This window comes from Somniosus microcephalus, chromosome 3, assembly GCF_052327205.1.
Source record: "Somniosus microcephalus isolate GS21.2 chromosome 3, FLI_Smic_1.0, whole genome shotgun sequence".
NCBI lineage: Eukaryota > Metazoa > Chordata > Chondrichthyes > Squaliformes > Somniosidae > Somniosus > Somniosus microcephalus.
In genome coordinates this window covers 106,574,259-106,592,817 of record NC_140989.1, presented here as the reverse complement: position 1 = coordinate 106,592,817, position 18,559 = coordinate 106,574,259, and the positions used below count along the sequence as shown (strand labels likewise).

General features: G+C 48.4%; 1 protein-coding gene across 2 annotated transcripts in view; it reads left to right on the top strand.

Moving 5' to 3' along the window:
• Positions 1 to 18,559, top strand: part of pde10a (phosphodiesterase 10A) — an 899,745-nt gene that overhangs the window by 436,250 nt on the left and 444,936 nt on the right. For both annotated transcript variants that reach the window (XM_085981463.1, XM_085981462.1), the window contains exon 10: positions 8,630 to 8,681. In XM_085981463.1, the coding sequence (XP_085837589.1) occupies positions 8,630 to 8,681 (52 nt within the window). The remainder of the gene's footprint in view (positions 1 to 8,629; positions 8,682 to 18,559) is intronic.

Here is an 18,559-nt window from a genome sequence, read left to right as displayed (position 1 = left end):
AAATGCTGTCCTTGCCAGCGACGCCCACATCCCCTGAATGAATTTTTTTTAAAGCATGGATTTGTTAAGGGAAGGTCGTGTCTGACTAACTTGATTGAATTTTTTGAGGAGGTAACAAGGAGGGTTGACGAGGGTAGCGCGTTTTATGTATTCTACATGGATTTTAGCAAGGTTTTTGACAATGTCTGGTCAGAAAAGTAAAAGCCCATAGGACCCAAGGGAAAGTCGCAAGTTGGCTCAGTGACAGGAAGCAAAGGGTAGCGGTCGACAGGTGTTCTTGTGACTGGAAGGCTGTTTCCAGTGGAGTTCCGCAGGGCTCAGTACTAGGTCCATTGCTTTTTGTGGTATATATCAATGATTTAGACTTCAATGTAGAGGCATGATTAAGAAGTTTACAGATGATACAAAAATTTGCCATGTGGTTGATAGTGAGGAAGAAAGCTGTAGACTGCAGGAAACTATCAACGGACTGGTCAGATTGGCAGAAAAGTGGCAAATGAAATTCAATCCAGAGAAGTGTGAGGTGTAATGCATTTGGGGAGGGCTAACAATGCAAGGGAATACACAATAAATGGTAGGACACTGAGAAGTGTAGAGGAACAGAGGGGCCTTGGAGTGCATGTCCACAGATCCCTGAAGGTAGCAAGACGGGTAGATATGGTGGTTTAGAAGGCATACGGGATACTTTCCTTTATTAGCCGAGGCACAAATTATAAGAGCAGGGTGGTTATGCTTGAACTGTATAAAACACTAGTTGGCCACAGCTAGAGTACTGCGTATAGTTCTGGTCACCACATTACAGGAAAGATGTGATTGCACTAGAGAGGGTACAGAGAAGATTTACGAGGATGTTGCCAGGACTGGAGAATGTTAGCTATGAGGAAAGATTGGATAGGCTGGGGTTGTTTTTGGAGCAGAGGAGGCTGAGGGAGGATTTAATTGAGGTGTATAAAATTATGAGGGGCCTAGATAGAGTGGATAGGAAGGACCTATTTCCCTTAGCAGAGAGGTCAATAACCAGGGGGCATAGATTTAAAGTAATTGGTAGAAGGATTAGAGGGGAATTGAGGAGAACTTATTTCACCCAGAGGGTAGTGGGGGGTCTGGAACTCACTGCCTGAAAGGCGGTAGAGGCAGAAACCCTCATCACATTTAAAAAGTACTTGGATATGAATTTGAAGTGCTGTAACCTACAAGGCTACAAACCAAGGGCGGGAATGTGGGATTAGGCTGAATAGGTCTCTTTTGGCCGGCACAGACACAATGGGCTGAATGGCCTCCTTCTGTGCTGTAAATTTCTATGATTCTATGATTCTTTTACGAATGGATAGCTAGCTGGCTGCAAGACAGAAAGCAGAGAGATGGTAGCCATTCAGAGTGGCAGAAGGTAGAAAGTCGGGTCCCACAAGGATCAGTGCTAGGACCAATGTTGTTCACAATTTCTATTAACGATTTAGACTTTGGAATCAAAAACACATTTAAATTTGCGGATGACACCAAATCGGGGGGGATAGTCAATACTGAGGAGGAGTGCAACAAATTACAAGAAGACATTAATAAACTTGCAGAATGGGCATATAATTGGCAGATGAATTTCAACACCGATAAGTATGAGGTATTACATTTTGGTGAGAAAAATAAGGTTTTTGATGAGGTAATAGAGAGGGTTGATGAGGGCAATGCAGTTGACGTGATGTACATGGACTTCCAAAAGGCGTTTGCTAAACTGCCACATAATAGGCTTGCCAGCAAAGTTGAAGCCCATGGAATAAAAGGGACAGTAGCAGCATGGATACAAAATTGGTTATGTGACAGGAAACAGAGTAGTGGTGAACGGTTGTATTTTGGACTGGAGGAAGATACACAGTGGTGCTCCCCAGGGGTCGGTACTAGGACAACTGCTTTTCTTGAATTAGATTAATGACTTGGACTTGGGTGTACAGGGCACAATTTCAAAATTTGCAGATGACACAAAACTTGGAAGTATAGTGAACAGTGAGGAGGATAGTCATAGACTTCAAGAGGACATAGACAGGCTGGTGAAATGGGTGGACACATGGCGGATGAAATTTAACGCAGAAATGTGTGAAGTGATACAGAGATACCTGGAGGTATATGTGCACAAATCGTTGAAGGTGGCAGGACAGGTTGAGAAAGCGGTTCAAAAAGCATAAGGGATCCTGGGTTTCATAAATAGAGGCTATGGGGGAGAAATTCGGTATCGCCCCGTTTGGGGCGCAATTATCGGTCGGGCCCAAAGTTTAGCGCCTGACGCTAATTATCGCCTCCGACTGCAAACTTGGCTTCTATCGCCCCTGGAGGTGATTTGAGCGCTAAATCAGGCGCTACACACCTCTCTTAAGGCGCTAATGCCGAGGAGCGAGGCGCTACCTCAGAGCGCTGGTGAAGCTCGTGATGTCAGTCAGCAATGGAACACAGACACACTGGCGCTGGCCAGTTCTTAAAAGGGAGTGTCGATCTTGCTCTCCATCCACACCTTGCTCATTGCAGCCTTGAATCTCGGCCTGGAGAGACCTGTACATCAATTCTGCTGGAAAGAACAATAGAGAGGCCCAGGGAAAGAGCTCAGAGTGCAGCCCCCATAGTCTCTTCTAAATCGATGCAAGGAAGGTCAAATCAAAATAAACCTGCAAAGTGCTGCTCAGTACCCAAAACTCCTTCACACAGCGTTGAATCTCTCCAGAAGTCTCTCTATCTCAGACTGCGTGGTGCAAAAATGTCGCTGACAAAAAAAGGCAGGAAGCGGCCGCCTTTAAATAGCGCTCCCCCAGGCCCTTCCCAACTGCAAAACGTTCTCCTCAACCTGTCGTTGCTAGTGGCAGGCGGAAAGGCAGGGGGCGCCACTCAATATCCGGGGTGCTACCGTGGCATTGCACGCTCGACTGACGTCACGATCTGCGAGCGCAGGAGATCGTGGCGGTAGTATTTAGTGCCGCCGCAAAATGTCTGGTCAATTTCGCGAGCAGCGCAAACATCACCGTGCACGGGTGCTAGTTGCTTTGCACCCCATTAGCGCCCTCTTAGGGCACTAACAGGAGGTGCAACGCAACCGAATTTTTCCCACATAGAGTACAAAAGCAAAGAATTTATGATGAACCTTTATAAAACCCTGGTTTGGCCTCAACAGGAGTATCGTGTCCAATTCTGGACACTGCATTTGTGTGAAGGCTTTAGAGAGGGTGCAGAAAAGATTTACGAGAATGATTCCAGCGATGAGGGACTTCAGTTACGTGGATAGACTAGAGAAACTGGGGTTGTTCTCCTTAGAGCAGAGAAGGTTGAGAGCAGATGTGATAGAGGTGTTCAAAATCATGAGGGGTCTAGACAGAGTAGATAGAGAGAAACTATTCCCATTGTCGGAAGGGTCGAGAACCAGAGGACACAGATTTAAAGTGATTGACAAAAGAACCAAAGGCGACATGAGGAAAACTTTTTTACACAGCAAGTGGTTAGGATCTGGAATGCACTGCCTGAGCGGGTGATGGAGGCAGACTCAGTCGTGGCTTTCAAAGGAGAATTGGATAAGTACCTAAAGGAAAAAAATTTGCAAAGCTACGGGGAGAGGGCAGAGGAGTTGGACTAGCTGAAGTGCTGTTGCATTGAACCGGCACGGGCTCAACGGGCCGAATGGCCTCCTTCTGTGCTGTAACCATTCTATTATTCTATTACTTGGAAAATAAGAATCTAAATGAGGTAGAGGAGCAAAGAACATAAGAAATATGAGCTGGAGTAGTCCATTTGGCCCTTCAAGCCTGCTCCACCATTCAACAAGATCATGGCTGATCTTCTACCTCAACTCCACCTTCCCGCACTATCCACCTATCCCTTAATTCCCTTTGTTTCCAAAAATTTATCGACCTCTTTCTTGAATATACTCAATGGCTGAGCATCCACAGCTATCTGGGGTAGAGAATTCCAAAGATTCACAACCCTTTGAATGAAGAAATTTCTCCTCATCTCAGTCCTAAATGGCCTACCCCTTATTCTGTGACACTGACCCCGTGTTCTAGATTCCCCAGCCAGGGGAAACATTTTCCCAGCATTAACCCTGTCAAGCCACTTAAGAATTTTACATGTTTCAATTAGATCACCTCATTCTTCTAAACTCTGAGGAATATAGGCCTCTCCTCATAGGGCAATCCCCTCATCCCAGGAACCAGTCTAGTGAACCTTCGCTGCACTCTCTCTAAGGCAAGTGTATCTTTACTTAGGTAAGGAGACCAGAACTGTACACAGTACTCCAGGTGTGGCTTCACCAATGCCGTGTATAATTTTAGCAAGACTTCTTTACTCTTATACTCTAATCCCTTTGTAACAAAAGCTAACATACCATTTGCTTTCCTAATTGCTTGCTGTACCTGCATGTTACCTTACTGTGATTCATGTACAAGGACACCCAGGTCCCTCTGAGTGCAAACATTTCCCAGTCTCTCACCATTCAAAAAATATTCAGATTTTTTGTTTTTCCTACCAAAGTGGATAACTTCACACTTCCCCACATTGTATTCCATTTGCCATGTTTTTGCCCACTCAGTCAACCTGTCGATATCTCTCTGCAGCCTCTTTGCGTCCTCCTCACAGCTTACTTTCCCACCTAACTTTGTATCAGCAGCAAACTTGGATACGTTACACTCAGTCCCTTCGTCTCAGTCATTAATATAGATTGTAAATAGCTGAGACCCAATCACTGATCTTTGCATAACCCCGCTAGTTACAGCCTGCCAACCTGAAAAGCCCCGTTTATTCTTACTCTCTGTTTTCTGTCCATTAACCAATCCCCAAGCCATGCTAATATATTACCCTCAATACCATGAGTCCTAATTTTGTGTAATAGCCTCTTGTGTGGCACCTTATCGAATGCTTTTTGAAAATCCAAATATACTATATCCACTGGTTCCCCCTTCTCCATCCTTCTAGTTTCATCTTCAAAAAACTCCAACAGATTTATCAAACACGATTTCCCTTTCATAAAACCATGTTGACTCTGCCTAATCATATTGGCCTAGAACTTCGGGTCTCCATGGGGTACTCACCCGTAGGCCCAATGGAAGTGCCGGTTTCCTGCATGCACTGCGCATGCGCGGGAAACCGGCACTTCCGATCCCCAGAAAGCAGGGGTTCAGAGGTCGAATGCGTGCGTGGGAGAGGCTGCGCGTGCGCATCGAACTTACCTTTTTTTTACAGGTTTTCCCGGGAGGGTAAGTCTCCAGAAGTTACACATTTAAAAAGCAGGCGTAAGGCCTGCTTTTTACAAGGTAAGTGGTGAATTAATTAAAATTAAAACATTTTTTCCACAGGTTTACTATTTTTAAATACTTTAAAGAAAGGTAAGTTTATTTTTAGCCCCGTTAGAAAATAAAATTATTTTTTTCAAAAATTTAAATTATTGTTTAAAATAGTTATTTCATGTCATTTATAGTTTATTTAAAAAATGTGATTTAAAAAAAATTTATTTGAAGATTTAGTGATGTTTTGGGGCCCATAGTATTTCTAAGTTTTGACAGCCCTTCCTGTCAAAATTTATGAATGGAGCATTCCCTGCTCCGATTGGCTCCCCATGGCCCACGTGACCCCAGGGGACGCATCGAACGAACTGCGCCCCTGGGATACGCAAGCACTGCGCGCCAGCAGCTGGACGAGGCCCCCGATTGGAATTCCACGGGGGCCCACAGCACAATGGCCAGCGCGCAAGGTAAGTGCAGGTCGGGGGCTTACACCCGCGGGAAGCCCCCGACCCGAATTTCTGGGCCATTATGATTTTCTAAGTGCCCTGTTACCACGTCACTAATAATAAATTCTAGCATTTTACCTACTACTGATGTCAGGCTAACTGGCCTATAATTCCCCGTTTTTTCTCTTCCTCCTTTCTTAAATAGTGGGGTTATGTTTGCTATCTTCCAATCCTTGGGGACTGTTCTAGAATCTAGGGAATTCTGGAAGATTCATACCAATGCATCCACTATCTCTGCAGCTACCTCTTTTAAAACCCTAGAATGCAGGTCGTCAGGTCCAGGGGATTTGTCGCCACTTAGTCCCATTAATTTCTCCAGTACTATGTCTTCACTTATACTGATTTCTTTAAGTTCCTCATTCTCCCTAGACCCTTGGTTCCCCATTTTTTCCGGAATGTTTTTTGTGTCTTTTACCGTGAATACAGATACAAAGTATTTGTTTAATGTCTCTGCCATTTCCTTATTGCTCATTATAATTTCTCCTGTCTCTGCCTCTAATGGGCCCACGTTTACTTTCACTAATCTCTTCCTATTTACATACCTATAGAAATGTTTACAATCCGTTTTTATGTCTCTTGCTAATTTACTCTCATATTCTTTTTTCTCTCTCCTTATCAATTTCTTGGTCCTCCTTTGTTGAATTCTAAAATCCTCCCAATCCTCAGGCTTACTCTTTTTGGCAACGTTATAAGCCTCTTCCTTTGATCTAATACTATCTTTAACTTCTCGTTAACCACGGTTGGACCACTTTTCCTGTGGGTTTTTTGTGCCTTAAAGGAATGTATATTTGTTGTAAATTATGTATTAATTCTTTAAATGCTAGCCATTGCTTGTCTACCATCATACCTTTTAATGTAGTTTCCCAATCTAGCTTAGCCAACTTGCCCCTCATACCTACGTAGTTTGCTTTGTTTAGATTTAAGACCCTAGTTTCGGATTTAACTGAATCACTTTCAAACTCAATATAAAATTCTATCATATTATGGTCACTCTTCCCTAAAGGCCCCTTTACTACAAGGTTATTAATTAACCCTTTCTCATTGCACAATACTAGATCTAAAATAGCCTGTTCCCTAGTTGGTTCCTCAACTCACTGATCTAGAAAGCTAGATGGTAGACATTCCATGAATTCGTCCTACACACTATTACTGCAAATTTGGTTGATTAAAGTTCCCCATGATTACTGTATTACCCTTGTTATATGGACCTCTAATTTCCTAATTTATATACTTCCCTACATTACAACTGCTGTTTGGGGGCCTATAAACAACTCCCACTAAAGGGATCTGGAGTACCAATATGCAAATCACTAAAAGTAGTGGAGCAGGTTAATAAGGCCATAAAAAAGCAAACCAAGCACTAGAGTTTATTTGTAGAGGGATAGAATTGAAAAGTAGAGAAGTTATGCTAAACTTGTATCGAACCTTGGTTTGCCCACAGTTCTGGTCGGCATATTATAAAAAGGATATAGAGGCACTGGAGAGGGTGCAAAAAAGATTTACAAGAATGATACCAGAAATGTGACGGTATACATATCGGGAAAGGATGAAACAGGCTGGGTGTCTTTTCTCTTGAAAAGAGAAGGTTGAGGGGTGACCTAATAGAGGTTTTCAAAATGATGAAAGGTTTTGATAGAGTAGATACAGAGAGAATGTTTCCACTTGTGGGGAGGAGCAAAACTAGAGGCCATCAATGTAAGAAGGTCACCAAGAAATCAATAGGGAATTCAGAAGGAACTTTACCCAGAGAATGGCGAGAATGTGGAACTCGCTACCACAGGGAGTGGTTGAGGCGAATAGTATAGATGGATTTTCGGAGAGGCTAGATAAGCACATGAGGGAGAAGGGAATAGAGGGTTATGCTGATAGAGTGAGATGAGGAAAGATGGGAGGAGGCTCGAGTGGAGCATAAACAACAGCATGGATTGGTTGGTCCAAAAGGCCTGTTTCTGTGCTGTATATCCGATGTAAGTCTGGGATATTAAACTCGGGGAAGTTTACTATGGACCAATTTCTGTATTGGAATTTGTACACTCCTTGTTGGATTCATTGTAGTACAGACTTTACCGTATAAAGACTAATATTTTTCCAGTTGTTGAGAATAAACATAGATTATGGTTGGAACTGATAATTATTTGGCATATTGTGTACAGGACAAAAAATATATTAGAATCGATACAAAAGATAGCCTGCCTCATCTTCTCCTCTCACGTTTAATTTATTGTATACAGATTCGGCATATAATTCAAGGCACCTTAGAGCATTGTTAACACCAGCTTGCAGAGCATGTGGGCCACCAGATAGATTAGTTAGTGAGCATGATTCAACTGCGTGGGGCATGGGTTGTATTTGCCACAAGGAAATTTGTTGGCGTCTCAAAGGCCCCATCAGTGAAGATTTGAGGCGCACTGTCCCTGTCCAGTTCAAAAGTGGTTGAGAAATGCAAACTACGGCGTGGCCAGTTGAATCCTGGTTGATGGTCTGTGAGGTCGGAGACAAAGTAATGATTTACATCTGCTGTCCACGCTAGTGAGTTAATAAGGAAAAGCCAAAGGAATCAGGAAAGGTTGATCATGGATATCTCGAAGAGAGCTGCACTGTTGGTGGATACTTTATCTCACAAGATACTTTAATTGGTGGACACTCTACAAAGGGCATCTCAATTGGAGTTCGATATGACAAAAGCTATCCCCTAAAGTGTTAAAACGGTCCTTTTTTCAAAATGGCATAAGTGGTTATATTCATTCTAGCACTTTGTTCTGTGCATGTAAAGCAGATCCGCTTCATCAACAAGAACAAAGGTTAGCACAGAGAACTTTGAAAGCAATCTTTATAGTGTGCAAGAGTGTACTTCAATCCATTCTTCTTTTCTTACAGAACCTACTTTGATAATATAGTGGCAATAGATTCCCTACTTGAACACATTATGGTGAGTATCTGGCTATATTTTATCCAGTGTCTCCTGGAAGAATGCAGATTTTAGGAAGAGGTGTTTGACTTGAATGAGAATTTGATGGAATGAAAGTACAATTTACTGCCTTCTGCTTGTAATTCCTTGAGTCAAGCATACACATTTGGTGCTTTGCTATCAGGATGACATGATTATTACTCTGGCACTCTACTCCTGTTGCACTTGTTAATGTTATCCATTCATGAGATGCATTGCAGATGAAACAATGCCTAACTATTTACACCAGAGCTTTTTGATACGTGATTACAATTGCAGATGTGATGGAAAAATAATTGTGACTGTGGAAATCAGTGTCAGTCATGCTTAATTTCTAATAGCAGAAAGTGGAGGTTGTGTTATTTTTTTATGAATGTTTTCTTTGATAAATTTTTTGATTTTGATGTTCATCAAGATATAGAATATCAGTATTAGGGTACAGAATGTTTATTTAATATTCTGTAATCAGTGTCAGCATGAAACACTTTCAGATCAGATGTAGCCTGGACGCAGAGTAAAACCCCCTCTACTCTACCATGACATTATGGCCGGAATTTTCCCGCTACCATGCATGCGGGATTGGAGGCCAGTAAAAGTCGGAGACATAGGGAGTGCGTCGGGAACCCACTGTCATCCTGCCTCCTCGCGCCTTTAACTCGGGAGCATTTTCCAGCTCAGCATGGACCCGAACAACAAAGGCGGGTGGCCTAATTTAGCTCATTAAAACCTTGTTGTCAGACCCTTAACAGTGTTTTTAACCATACCTTTTGAATTTGACTAAATGACATGGGGAATCACTCAGCTCGTGAACCACGTCTGTCAACCTGAGGCGGAAGCTCAGTGCCCATTGTGCGAGGTCATTAATGCAGAGCATGGAAATCCCAATAAATACTCCCACATGACACCTCATTACTTGCCTAAGGGAAAGGCTCTTGCTGAGTGCATTTTGAGAACAGATTTAGGTGTCTAGAGTTTGCAAGTGTTTTCTACAACTTCGGAAACCACTCTCACCTCATTGCTACTACCTATCACACCATTGACAGATTGCTTCTCTGATCGCTACTTGACCTGCCATCTATTACATGAGCATGGGTGTCATTTATACTGTCGCACCTTGGTCCTCAGAATCAGACCAAGATGAGCCCCAAAACTAGCAGTATCAGGCACACCAGCAGCAAAACCAACAGCCTTCTCTTCAACGACCTGATGCTCCACAGGCCAGAAGGCATCAGCGCAGGACTGCACCGTGCCAGATCGATACCCCAACACAGGGCATACAGGCAAAGGATGGGCTTCCTCAACATGACTTAGCAGCAGTGTCAAAGGAGGCTCAGGCTATTGCACCAGGTCGTCGCAGACATTTGCAGCTTGCTGGAACAAGACCTGCAGCCCAGAGAAGCGGGTGGACACTTCTTACCAGTGACTGTCAAAGTCACCAGTGCTCTCAACTTCTTCGCCTCAGGCTCCCTCCAGGGATCTGCAGCAGACATTTTGCAGCATCTCGCAGTCGACCACCCACAGATGCATCACACAGGTCACCGATGCCCTGTTTGACAAGTCAGCCAATTATATCAACTTTGCCACTGATGACGCCAGCGTTACTGAGCGGGCACTCGGCTTTGCCACTCTGGCTGGCTTCCCACGGGTGCAGGGTGTCATCGACGGCACACATGTGGTCATCAGGGCACCCCCACATCACCCAGTAGTGTTTGTGAACCGCAAGGGCTTCCACTCCCTCAATGTGCAGCTCGTCCACAACCATAGGAAGATCATCATGCATGTGTGCGCCAAATTCCCTGGCTGCTTTCATGACTCTTTCGTTCTGCGCCAGTCCACCCTCCCTCAGCTCTTCGCACTGCCAAACAGACTTACCGGCTGGCTGCTTGGAGACGAGGGCTATCCACTGAAGACGTGGCTCATGACACCCTTGAGGAGGCCAAGTACTGAGGCCTAGGAGCGCTATAATGAAAGCCACATGTCCACCAGATGTGTCAAGAGCAGACAATAGGCATGCTGAAAATGCGCTTCAAATGCCTTAACAGATCTGGAGGAGCCCTTCAGTACGCACCAGCCAGGGTATCCAGAATCGCCATCGTCTGCTGCGCGCTGCACAACATAACGCAGCAATGAGGATTAGCATTACATGAGGAGCAAGGCTCTGAGAGCACAGCCTCTTCAGAGGAGGAGGAGCATCAGCTGGAAGACGAGGAGGAGGAGCAAGAGGAATCTGAGGTCCAGATGTCAGCAGCAGCGGAGCACATAGCTGCCCGTGAGGCCAGGGATGGCCTCAGCATGGCCAGATTTACTTAACTTCCTGCATTACACCCATATGGCTGCCACATGCTGTGCCAGGTTCCACCGCCCCCCCAACCCCCGCACCCAACAACACTATAAAGCATCCCTATAATGACAACGCCATTCCTTTCACATTGACCCCCATTGCTGGAGGTAACGTTATGTCTCATCAATGACTCCAACTCACTAAGCCAAACCCACTTCCAAAGTACCTTAGAAAAATAGGCATGATCAGAAAATGGTGAAAATAAATAGTTTGGCCTAGAAATTCGGTTGGTAGCGCCGGTGTTGAGCGCCTAAAGAGACCTAGAATTGGGGCGATACCCTATGTTGGGGCGGTCGCTATGAAGATAGCGACAACTCGCATATTGACTATACATTTAATGCCTGCGCTAAGTGTTTGCGCGCGCCCGCGAGCGCAAGCAGATCATGATGTCATTTCAGTGTGCAACGCCTTTTAGGAGCGCCTGAGCGCATATTGGGTGGCACCCGGAGCCTTAACGCCTAGCGCTATTAGTGACAGTTCAAGGGAGCGCTAGCAGGCCCTTCTCGAAGTAGGGGGGCGCTATTTAAAGGGGACAGCTCTAGTGCAGAAGCTTCAGCCACTTGGCCTGCTCATTGCAATCGTTGCTGGAGAGAGTTGGCGAGCTACTGTGGAGCAGAGTTTTGGGAATTTAGGTTTAGAGTACTTGGGACCTTCAAACCTGTCCAGAGCAGTTGGAGCACTACACCTAACAGCCTTTTGACCAACTGGCATCGGAATGGGAGCTGCTTTGGAGGGCGACGGCCTCATGGCCGAACACTGTGAAGGGGCAGAGAGACGGCGGGAGAGAGGGCCGGGATTGGCCAGAAGGAGGAGGGGCAATGGAGGTCGGCCAATCCGACGGTATGCTGCGGGGGTCTTTAGGCAGCAGGTGTCAAGCCTTGACATGTCGGAGGAGCAGTGTTTGCGAAGGCTCCGAATCGGGAGGGACATTGTTACTGATCTGTGCCACCTGCTTGGTCAGGATCTGCAGCCGTGTGAACGGTGCAGGACCTCCCTGTCCGTGTTCGCTAAACTGACTGATGGCCTCAATTTTTATGCCAACGGATCCTTTCAGTCAGCCATTGGGGACATTGCGACTATCGCTCAGGTTGCAGTCCACTGTTGCATCCGGCAAGTTACAGATGCCCTTTATAGGCGAAGGCGTTAATTCATCACCTTCCCTCTGACCCTGCACAAGCAGGCGGAGCGCGCGCAGGGTATCGCTTCTATTGCGGACTTCCCCATGGTGCAGGGGGCGACTGACAGCACACACGTGGCTTTGAGGGCGCCATGCCAGCATCCTTAGGACTTCCGCAACCGCAAGGGGTTCCACTCCCTCAACGTGCAGCTGGTCTGTGACCACCGCCAAATCATCATGGCAGTCAACGCGCATTTCCCAGGGTGCAGCCACGATGCCTTTATCCTGCGGTTGACCTCAGTTTGTTACCTTTTTGAGGGTCTGGCTTGAACACGAGGCTGGCTTACTGGGGACAAGGGCTATCCTCTCTGCCCATGGCTGATGACAACACTCCGTGTGGCCGACACCCCAGCAGAAGAGCTGATCAACAGCGGCCATCAGGCGACCAGGCACAGTGAACAGCACACTATTGGTGTTCTCAAAAAGCGTTTCCGATGTCTGGAACATTCGGGGGGATCCCTGCAGTACTCGCCGGAGCAAGTGGGACACATCGTCGTCGTCTGCTGCATGCTCCACAACTTGGCGATTCGACGCACCCAGCCAATTCCAGCTGTCTCTCAACGACCAGCAGAGCAGACGGAGGAGGAGGAGGAAGAAGAGCAGGCGGAGGAGGAGGAGGAGGAGGAGGAAGAGCAGGCGGAGGAGGAGGATGAGGAGGAGGAGGAGGAGGAAGAGCAGGCGGAGGAGGAGGAGGAGGAAGAGCAGGCGGAGGAGGAGGAGGAGGAGGACGAAGAGCAGGCGGAGGAGGAGGAGGAGGAGGAGGAAGAGCAGGCGGAGGAGGAGGAGGAGGACGAAGAGCAGGCAGAGGAGGAGGAGGAAGAGCAGGAGGAGGAGGAGGAAGATGGAAGGGCTCCTGAAAGTGGAAGGGCCATACGTCAGAGGCTCATCAGGACTCGTTTCGAGACCCCTCTGGCGGAATGATGAGAGTCTTAACTCCTGCGCACTTTGGATGTTTGACGGCCTCTGAATGCCAGCATCACTGAAAGTAGTCACGTGCACCATGCCACATTGAAACTTCTGTTTATTGTCACAAAAGTCTTTCATTACAGCAAAACAACGTCATGTCAACAGAAACCATAACTATCAAAATAACTGTGAACTCTTCGGCAAAGCCGCAAAACTCAACAAAACTTCTGCAAATATTACAACAGGTGAGGGTGTCCTTGAATTTGGACAAAGAAACGTCTCAGCACCTCCCTCTACAACTGGCCCCTTGAGGGAGAACGACTTCTCTTTCGCGGCCGGCCCCTTCCTTCCCTGCTGCTCCTACGTAATTGGACCCCAGTGGCGGGCTCAAGGCTGGGGGACGCCTGCTGACTGTGTGGAAGCGCAGAAGCCCCCGAGGGACGGCCTGGCCAACCTCTGGGCTTGGAGGGTGCGGACGCAGGATGCTTGATGTGACCATGGCTGGAAGCAGTGTGCCCTGCAGGTGGTGGCAGCTGCACTGCAGACGTCCCAGCGCTGGCATGTGCAATGGTCTCCTGCCGAGAGAGGACACCTGCACCATGGTCGGACGACACACTGGCTATCTGAGGGGACCGGCTCGGCTCATCTGCCACAATCGCATGCTCCACTGATTCCTGGCCTTGTATGGGACTGGAAGGGCCCGGGGTGATCCTAACTGATGCAGAGAGGGTGGCTGCAGTGAGAGATCGCGTTGCCTCAATCTGGGTGTGGACGAGGCCGGCAAGTGACTGCGTGGCAACAGTGAGGACCTGTGTGCCAGGTGCCAGTGCTTCGGAGAAGCCCTGGACAGTTCTTTCCATTGCTTCGGACAAGGCAGGTGCCGACCGCTCCACTGCCTCGGACAAGCCCTGGACAGACCTTTCCAGGGATTGTCCGAAGCCCTGAACAGTCCTTTCCATAGCGGCCTCAAAGCCCTGGACAGTCCTCTCCATTGTTGGCCCGAAGCCCTGGATAGACCTGTCCATTGTTGCCCCAAAGCCCTGGATAGACCTGTTCATTGTTGCCCCGAAGCCCTGGAGAGTCCTGTCCATTGTTGCCCCAAAGCCCTGGAGAGTCCTCTCCATTGTTGCCCCGAAGTCCAACATACTCTTAGCCAATGTATCTATTGACTGAGGCATCTTCTCCACTGCAGCCATCAGCTCCGTGTGTCTGAGCCGGGCCTGTTTGCTCATTTCACCCAGGCGACGCGCCTCCTCTGCACTCTGAGCAGCAGTCATAACTACCTGCCTTGCCCTCCGGGGAGACGGTGGCCGAACTTGCCTATCCCCCTTGCGTTGCTGCATGCCGCTTGTTCCGGCAACTGGTTCATCCTCAGAGCACCCCCCCTCCCCTCCAGGGGACTACTATCCCCAGTCTGTAGATGTGTCCGCTCCCCGGATTCTGCAACGGCTGGTCCGGATTTCTCCTGCTCCTCGCCTCCGGTGGCACTGGCACTGGCAGCTTCAGTGCGTTGAGCCCGAGTTGGTGCTGATTCATCTGAAAGCAGGGAGGTGGAAGAGTGGCTTTAGCAAAAGGACAGGTTTGCGGAAAGGCATGCCAGATTGCGGCAAGGCTCTGACATGGCTGCACACTGAGGAAGCATGCTGGCGGGGGGACCAAGTGGAAGGCAACAGGTGAAAAAGGTGAGAGTCATACCCTCGCTGTCGGAAATGGGGTCGGCAGATGCAGTGGTCACAGGACCAGACAGACGTCCTCCAAGAATCTGGTGCACTCTCTCCTCCAGATCCGTGAGAGGGACCACTTGTGGAGGCCCGCCACCGGTTTGAAAGTGGTCCCTTCGCCTGGCCGCCAGCTTGGCCTGGAGAGGAAAGAAGGGGAAGTTGTGTTACATGAGGCCTTGAGAGATCATCGCATGCCCCCCATGGTGAAAGAGCCCTTACATGAGGCCTTGAGACATCATCGCATGCCCCCCATGGTGAATGAGCCCTTACATGAGGCCTTGAGACATCATCGCATGCCCCCCATGGTGAAAGAGCCCTTACATGAGGCCTTGAGACATCTGTCCATGTGTGTGCCCAGAAAGGGCCATGGGTGCTTGCTGACAGATGGCCATTGGGGCATCATGGCAACAGGGTGCCCGAAGTCAGCTGCAGATGGAGGGAATCAGAAGTTTGCTAAACCATCACTCACCCTAACGATCCGTGTGAGGTCGTTGAATTTCTTCCTGCACTGAACAGGGGTCCTGGTCGCCATGCTGCTGGAGTTGACCCTCACAGCAACCTCCCTCCAAGATCGTCGGTAAGCCTTCTGATTCGGCCTCTTGCCATTGTCCGGATACAGGACATCTCGACGGTGCTCAACTGCAGCCACCAACTGGTCCAGAGCCTCAGTGCTGAAGCGCTCTGCTCTCTGTCTAACCTCCTCCATGCTCACCAAGTTTCTAACGCCAGAGAAGGGCGAGCGCCGATTCTGAGGCCTACAGGGCGTTGGGTGTGGCAGCTCAGGCTGACTGACCCACCCCTTTAAGAGCCGGCCGGCGCCTGGAAGTCTCGTGGTTTCCCGTAATTGAGATCACCTGCGCTGCGCCCGTCCGCGTCGATATTGAGTAGCGCCTGAACTTTTGCGCCTTAGGAGCACCGTGCAATGGCTGAATTCGCACCTCAATCCCCTTTGGGGGCGATGCAACCCAATATCTCGCCAGGCAGCGATAAGTTTCGTCTGGCTATAAACTTTGCGCACCGCCAGTTCTAGCGCCTCAAGCGGGGCTATACCCAATTTCTAGGCCTTTATGTTTGAACCTGAACAATAACACTTCTTTAAACACCCATGTGCTCACCCTTGTGCATCTACTTCTGTGTCATTTTCCGTTTACGTGTGCTTCTACGAGATACAACCCCTGTGGCTTCAGCAGAGATAGAAGCAGCCTGCTCACTTCCCTGCTGCGACTGTGTAGATACTTTTGGTGGACGTCCTCTGCGTTTTGGAGCCTCTGATGGCCCCACTAAAGTTTGCTCCTCCTGGAACTGTGCAGGGGCAGACTCGGCCATCGCAATCCAAGGAGGCATCTGGGGCTCTGACTGAGGGGGGTGGTGGAGGGCAACGGGGGAGAAGTGTAAGCACTTTGTCCCCTCTCACCATTATCCCTCTCCTGGGCCACCCGCACTTCCCTGCTAGCAAGGAGCTGGAGAGCACCTTGCTGCACAGTAGTGGAGCCATGAGGAACCAAGTCTACGTTTACATCCCTCCTAGAGAGGAGGTCTATCAGCCTCTGCCATCTGTTGTCCATAGATAGCATGTGTTCATGTGAGTGGCACATTAGCTGCTCCATGAAGGTGACCATCCTTTCCATGGAAGAGCCTAGCATCCCCATTGCCTACGACTTGGTGGTGCTCATGATGGAGATGGACTCCTCCATTCTCTGCACATTTGCAGACATCACGGCTGCAAAACCTGTCATAGCTACCTGTACTTCCAGGATCATCCTCTTTCTCGCTGGCCCCCGAGGCTCAGCGTCTACATGCAACTGAGCAGACTGGGAGTGTCCTGCGCCCTCCGTCGAGGAGTCTCTACTGCTGTCCCTCTCTCCACCATCTCCTCTTGCTCACTTGTGAGTTGTGAGGCACCAGGTGACAACACTACTCTATCTCGCGTGGGACCCACTGAGGTGTGCGTATCTGCGCTGGTGCTGGGTGCGCTTATGTCTGGTGACGGTGCACTCTCAGAGGCTGGAGGCCAGTCTGAGGTGTCGTCTTCCTCTTCTTCCTGGACAGTGGGTGGGGCTCTTGATTGACCAGTGGGACAGTAAAGAAATGATTTAGAAAAGTTATGTTAAGAATGGGCAACAATACCATTATGAACATAATGAACATTCACCGACTGCTGACATCAGTCTCCATATGAGTGACTGCTGTATGCCATGCAGCTGTATGATATGTAATTCTGTCACCAGGTTGCTGAGATGTCCCCCTCTCTCCATCTCCCACTGCCAGCAGCTCCGCAACTCCTGACACCTCCAGGGCGAGCTCCTCTGCTGCTGTCAAAGTGGCGAAGGCTGGAGGGCCACCTCCGGTTCTCTCCCTCTCCCTGCTGTGCACTCTTCTCCTGCAAGGAGGGAAAGACAAAAAGTTTGAGTGAGAGTGATGGCGTGAGTGTAAGGAATATGTGGGTTACATCTGTAGAGCGTGACTAGGAGGGAGTGTGGTGCCAATGCCAAATGGCCTCCTTCTGTGGTGTTAGTTGGTATGATTGCATTAGGATGAGGGTGAGTGTGAGGGGTGGTTAGTCAGAGGGGGATGTGAGTATGTACATAGAGAGGGAGGGATGGATGGACATGCAAGGTATGTCGGTGTGAGTAATGATGTGCAGGCGCAGGCTTGGGAAGGCAGAGTGATGGGAATGTGGTGATGGGCACAGCAGGATGAAGGTGAGTGTGACTTTTCACTCACCTTCCCTGATCTCATGAGATCATTGAAGCGCTTCCGGCACTGCACTCAGGTCCGCCTCACCACTTCCCTGCTGTTCACCTCCTCTGCAATTTGGAGCCAGGCTCCTTTTGTTACATAGGATATACGGCACAGAAACAGGCCATTTGGCCCAACCAGTCCATGCCGGCGTTTATGCTCCACACGAGCCTCCTCCTGTCTTTCCTCATCTAAATCTATCACCATAACCCTTTATTCCCTTTTCCCTCATATGCTTGCCTAGCCTTCCCTTAAGTGCATCTATATACTATTCACTTTAACCACCCCCTGTGGTAGCGAGTTACACATTCTCACCACTCTTTTTGTAAAGAAGTTTCACAGTGTCAGCTGTGGCTCAGTTGATAGCACACTCGCCTCAGAAGGTTGTGGGTTCAAGTCCCACTTCAGGGACTTGAGCACATAAAGCTAGGCTGACACCCCAGTGCAGTGCACTGGGGATAACTCCCCTGCTCTTCAATCTTTTACGTCCACCTGAGAAAGCAGACGGGGCCTCGGTTTAACGTCTCATCCAAAAGACGGCACCTCCGACAGTGCAGCACTCCCTCCACCAGTCCGAAAAACAACAGTTCACCACTACTCTCAGTTCCCTGTCACTTAGCCAATTTCATATCCATGCTGCCACTGTTTATATCTGTCATTTAAACCTTTTATTCCGTGGGCTTCAACTTTGCTGGCAAGCCTATTATGTGGCACTTTATCAAATGCCTTTTGGAAGTCCATGTACACCACCTCAACCGCATTGCCCTCGTCAACCCTCTCTGTTAACTCATCAAAAAACTCGACCAAGTTGGTAAAACACGATTTGCCTTTAAGAAATCCGTGCTGGCTTCCCTTATTTAATCCACACTTGTCCAAGTGACTGTTAATTTTGTCCTGGATTATCGTTTCTAAAAGCTTCGCCACCGCCGAGGTTAAGCTGACTGGCCTGTAGTTGCTGGGTTTATCCGTACACCTT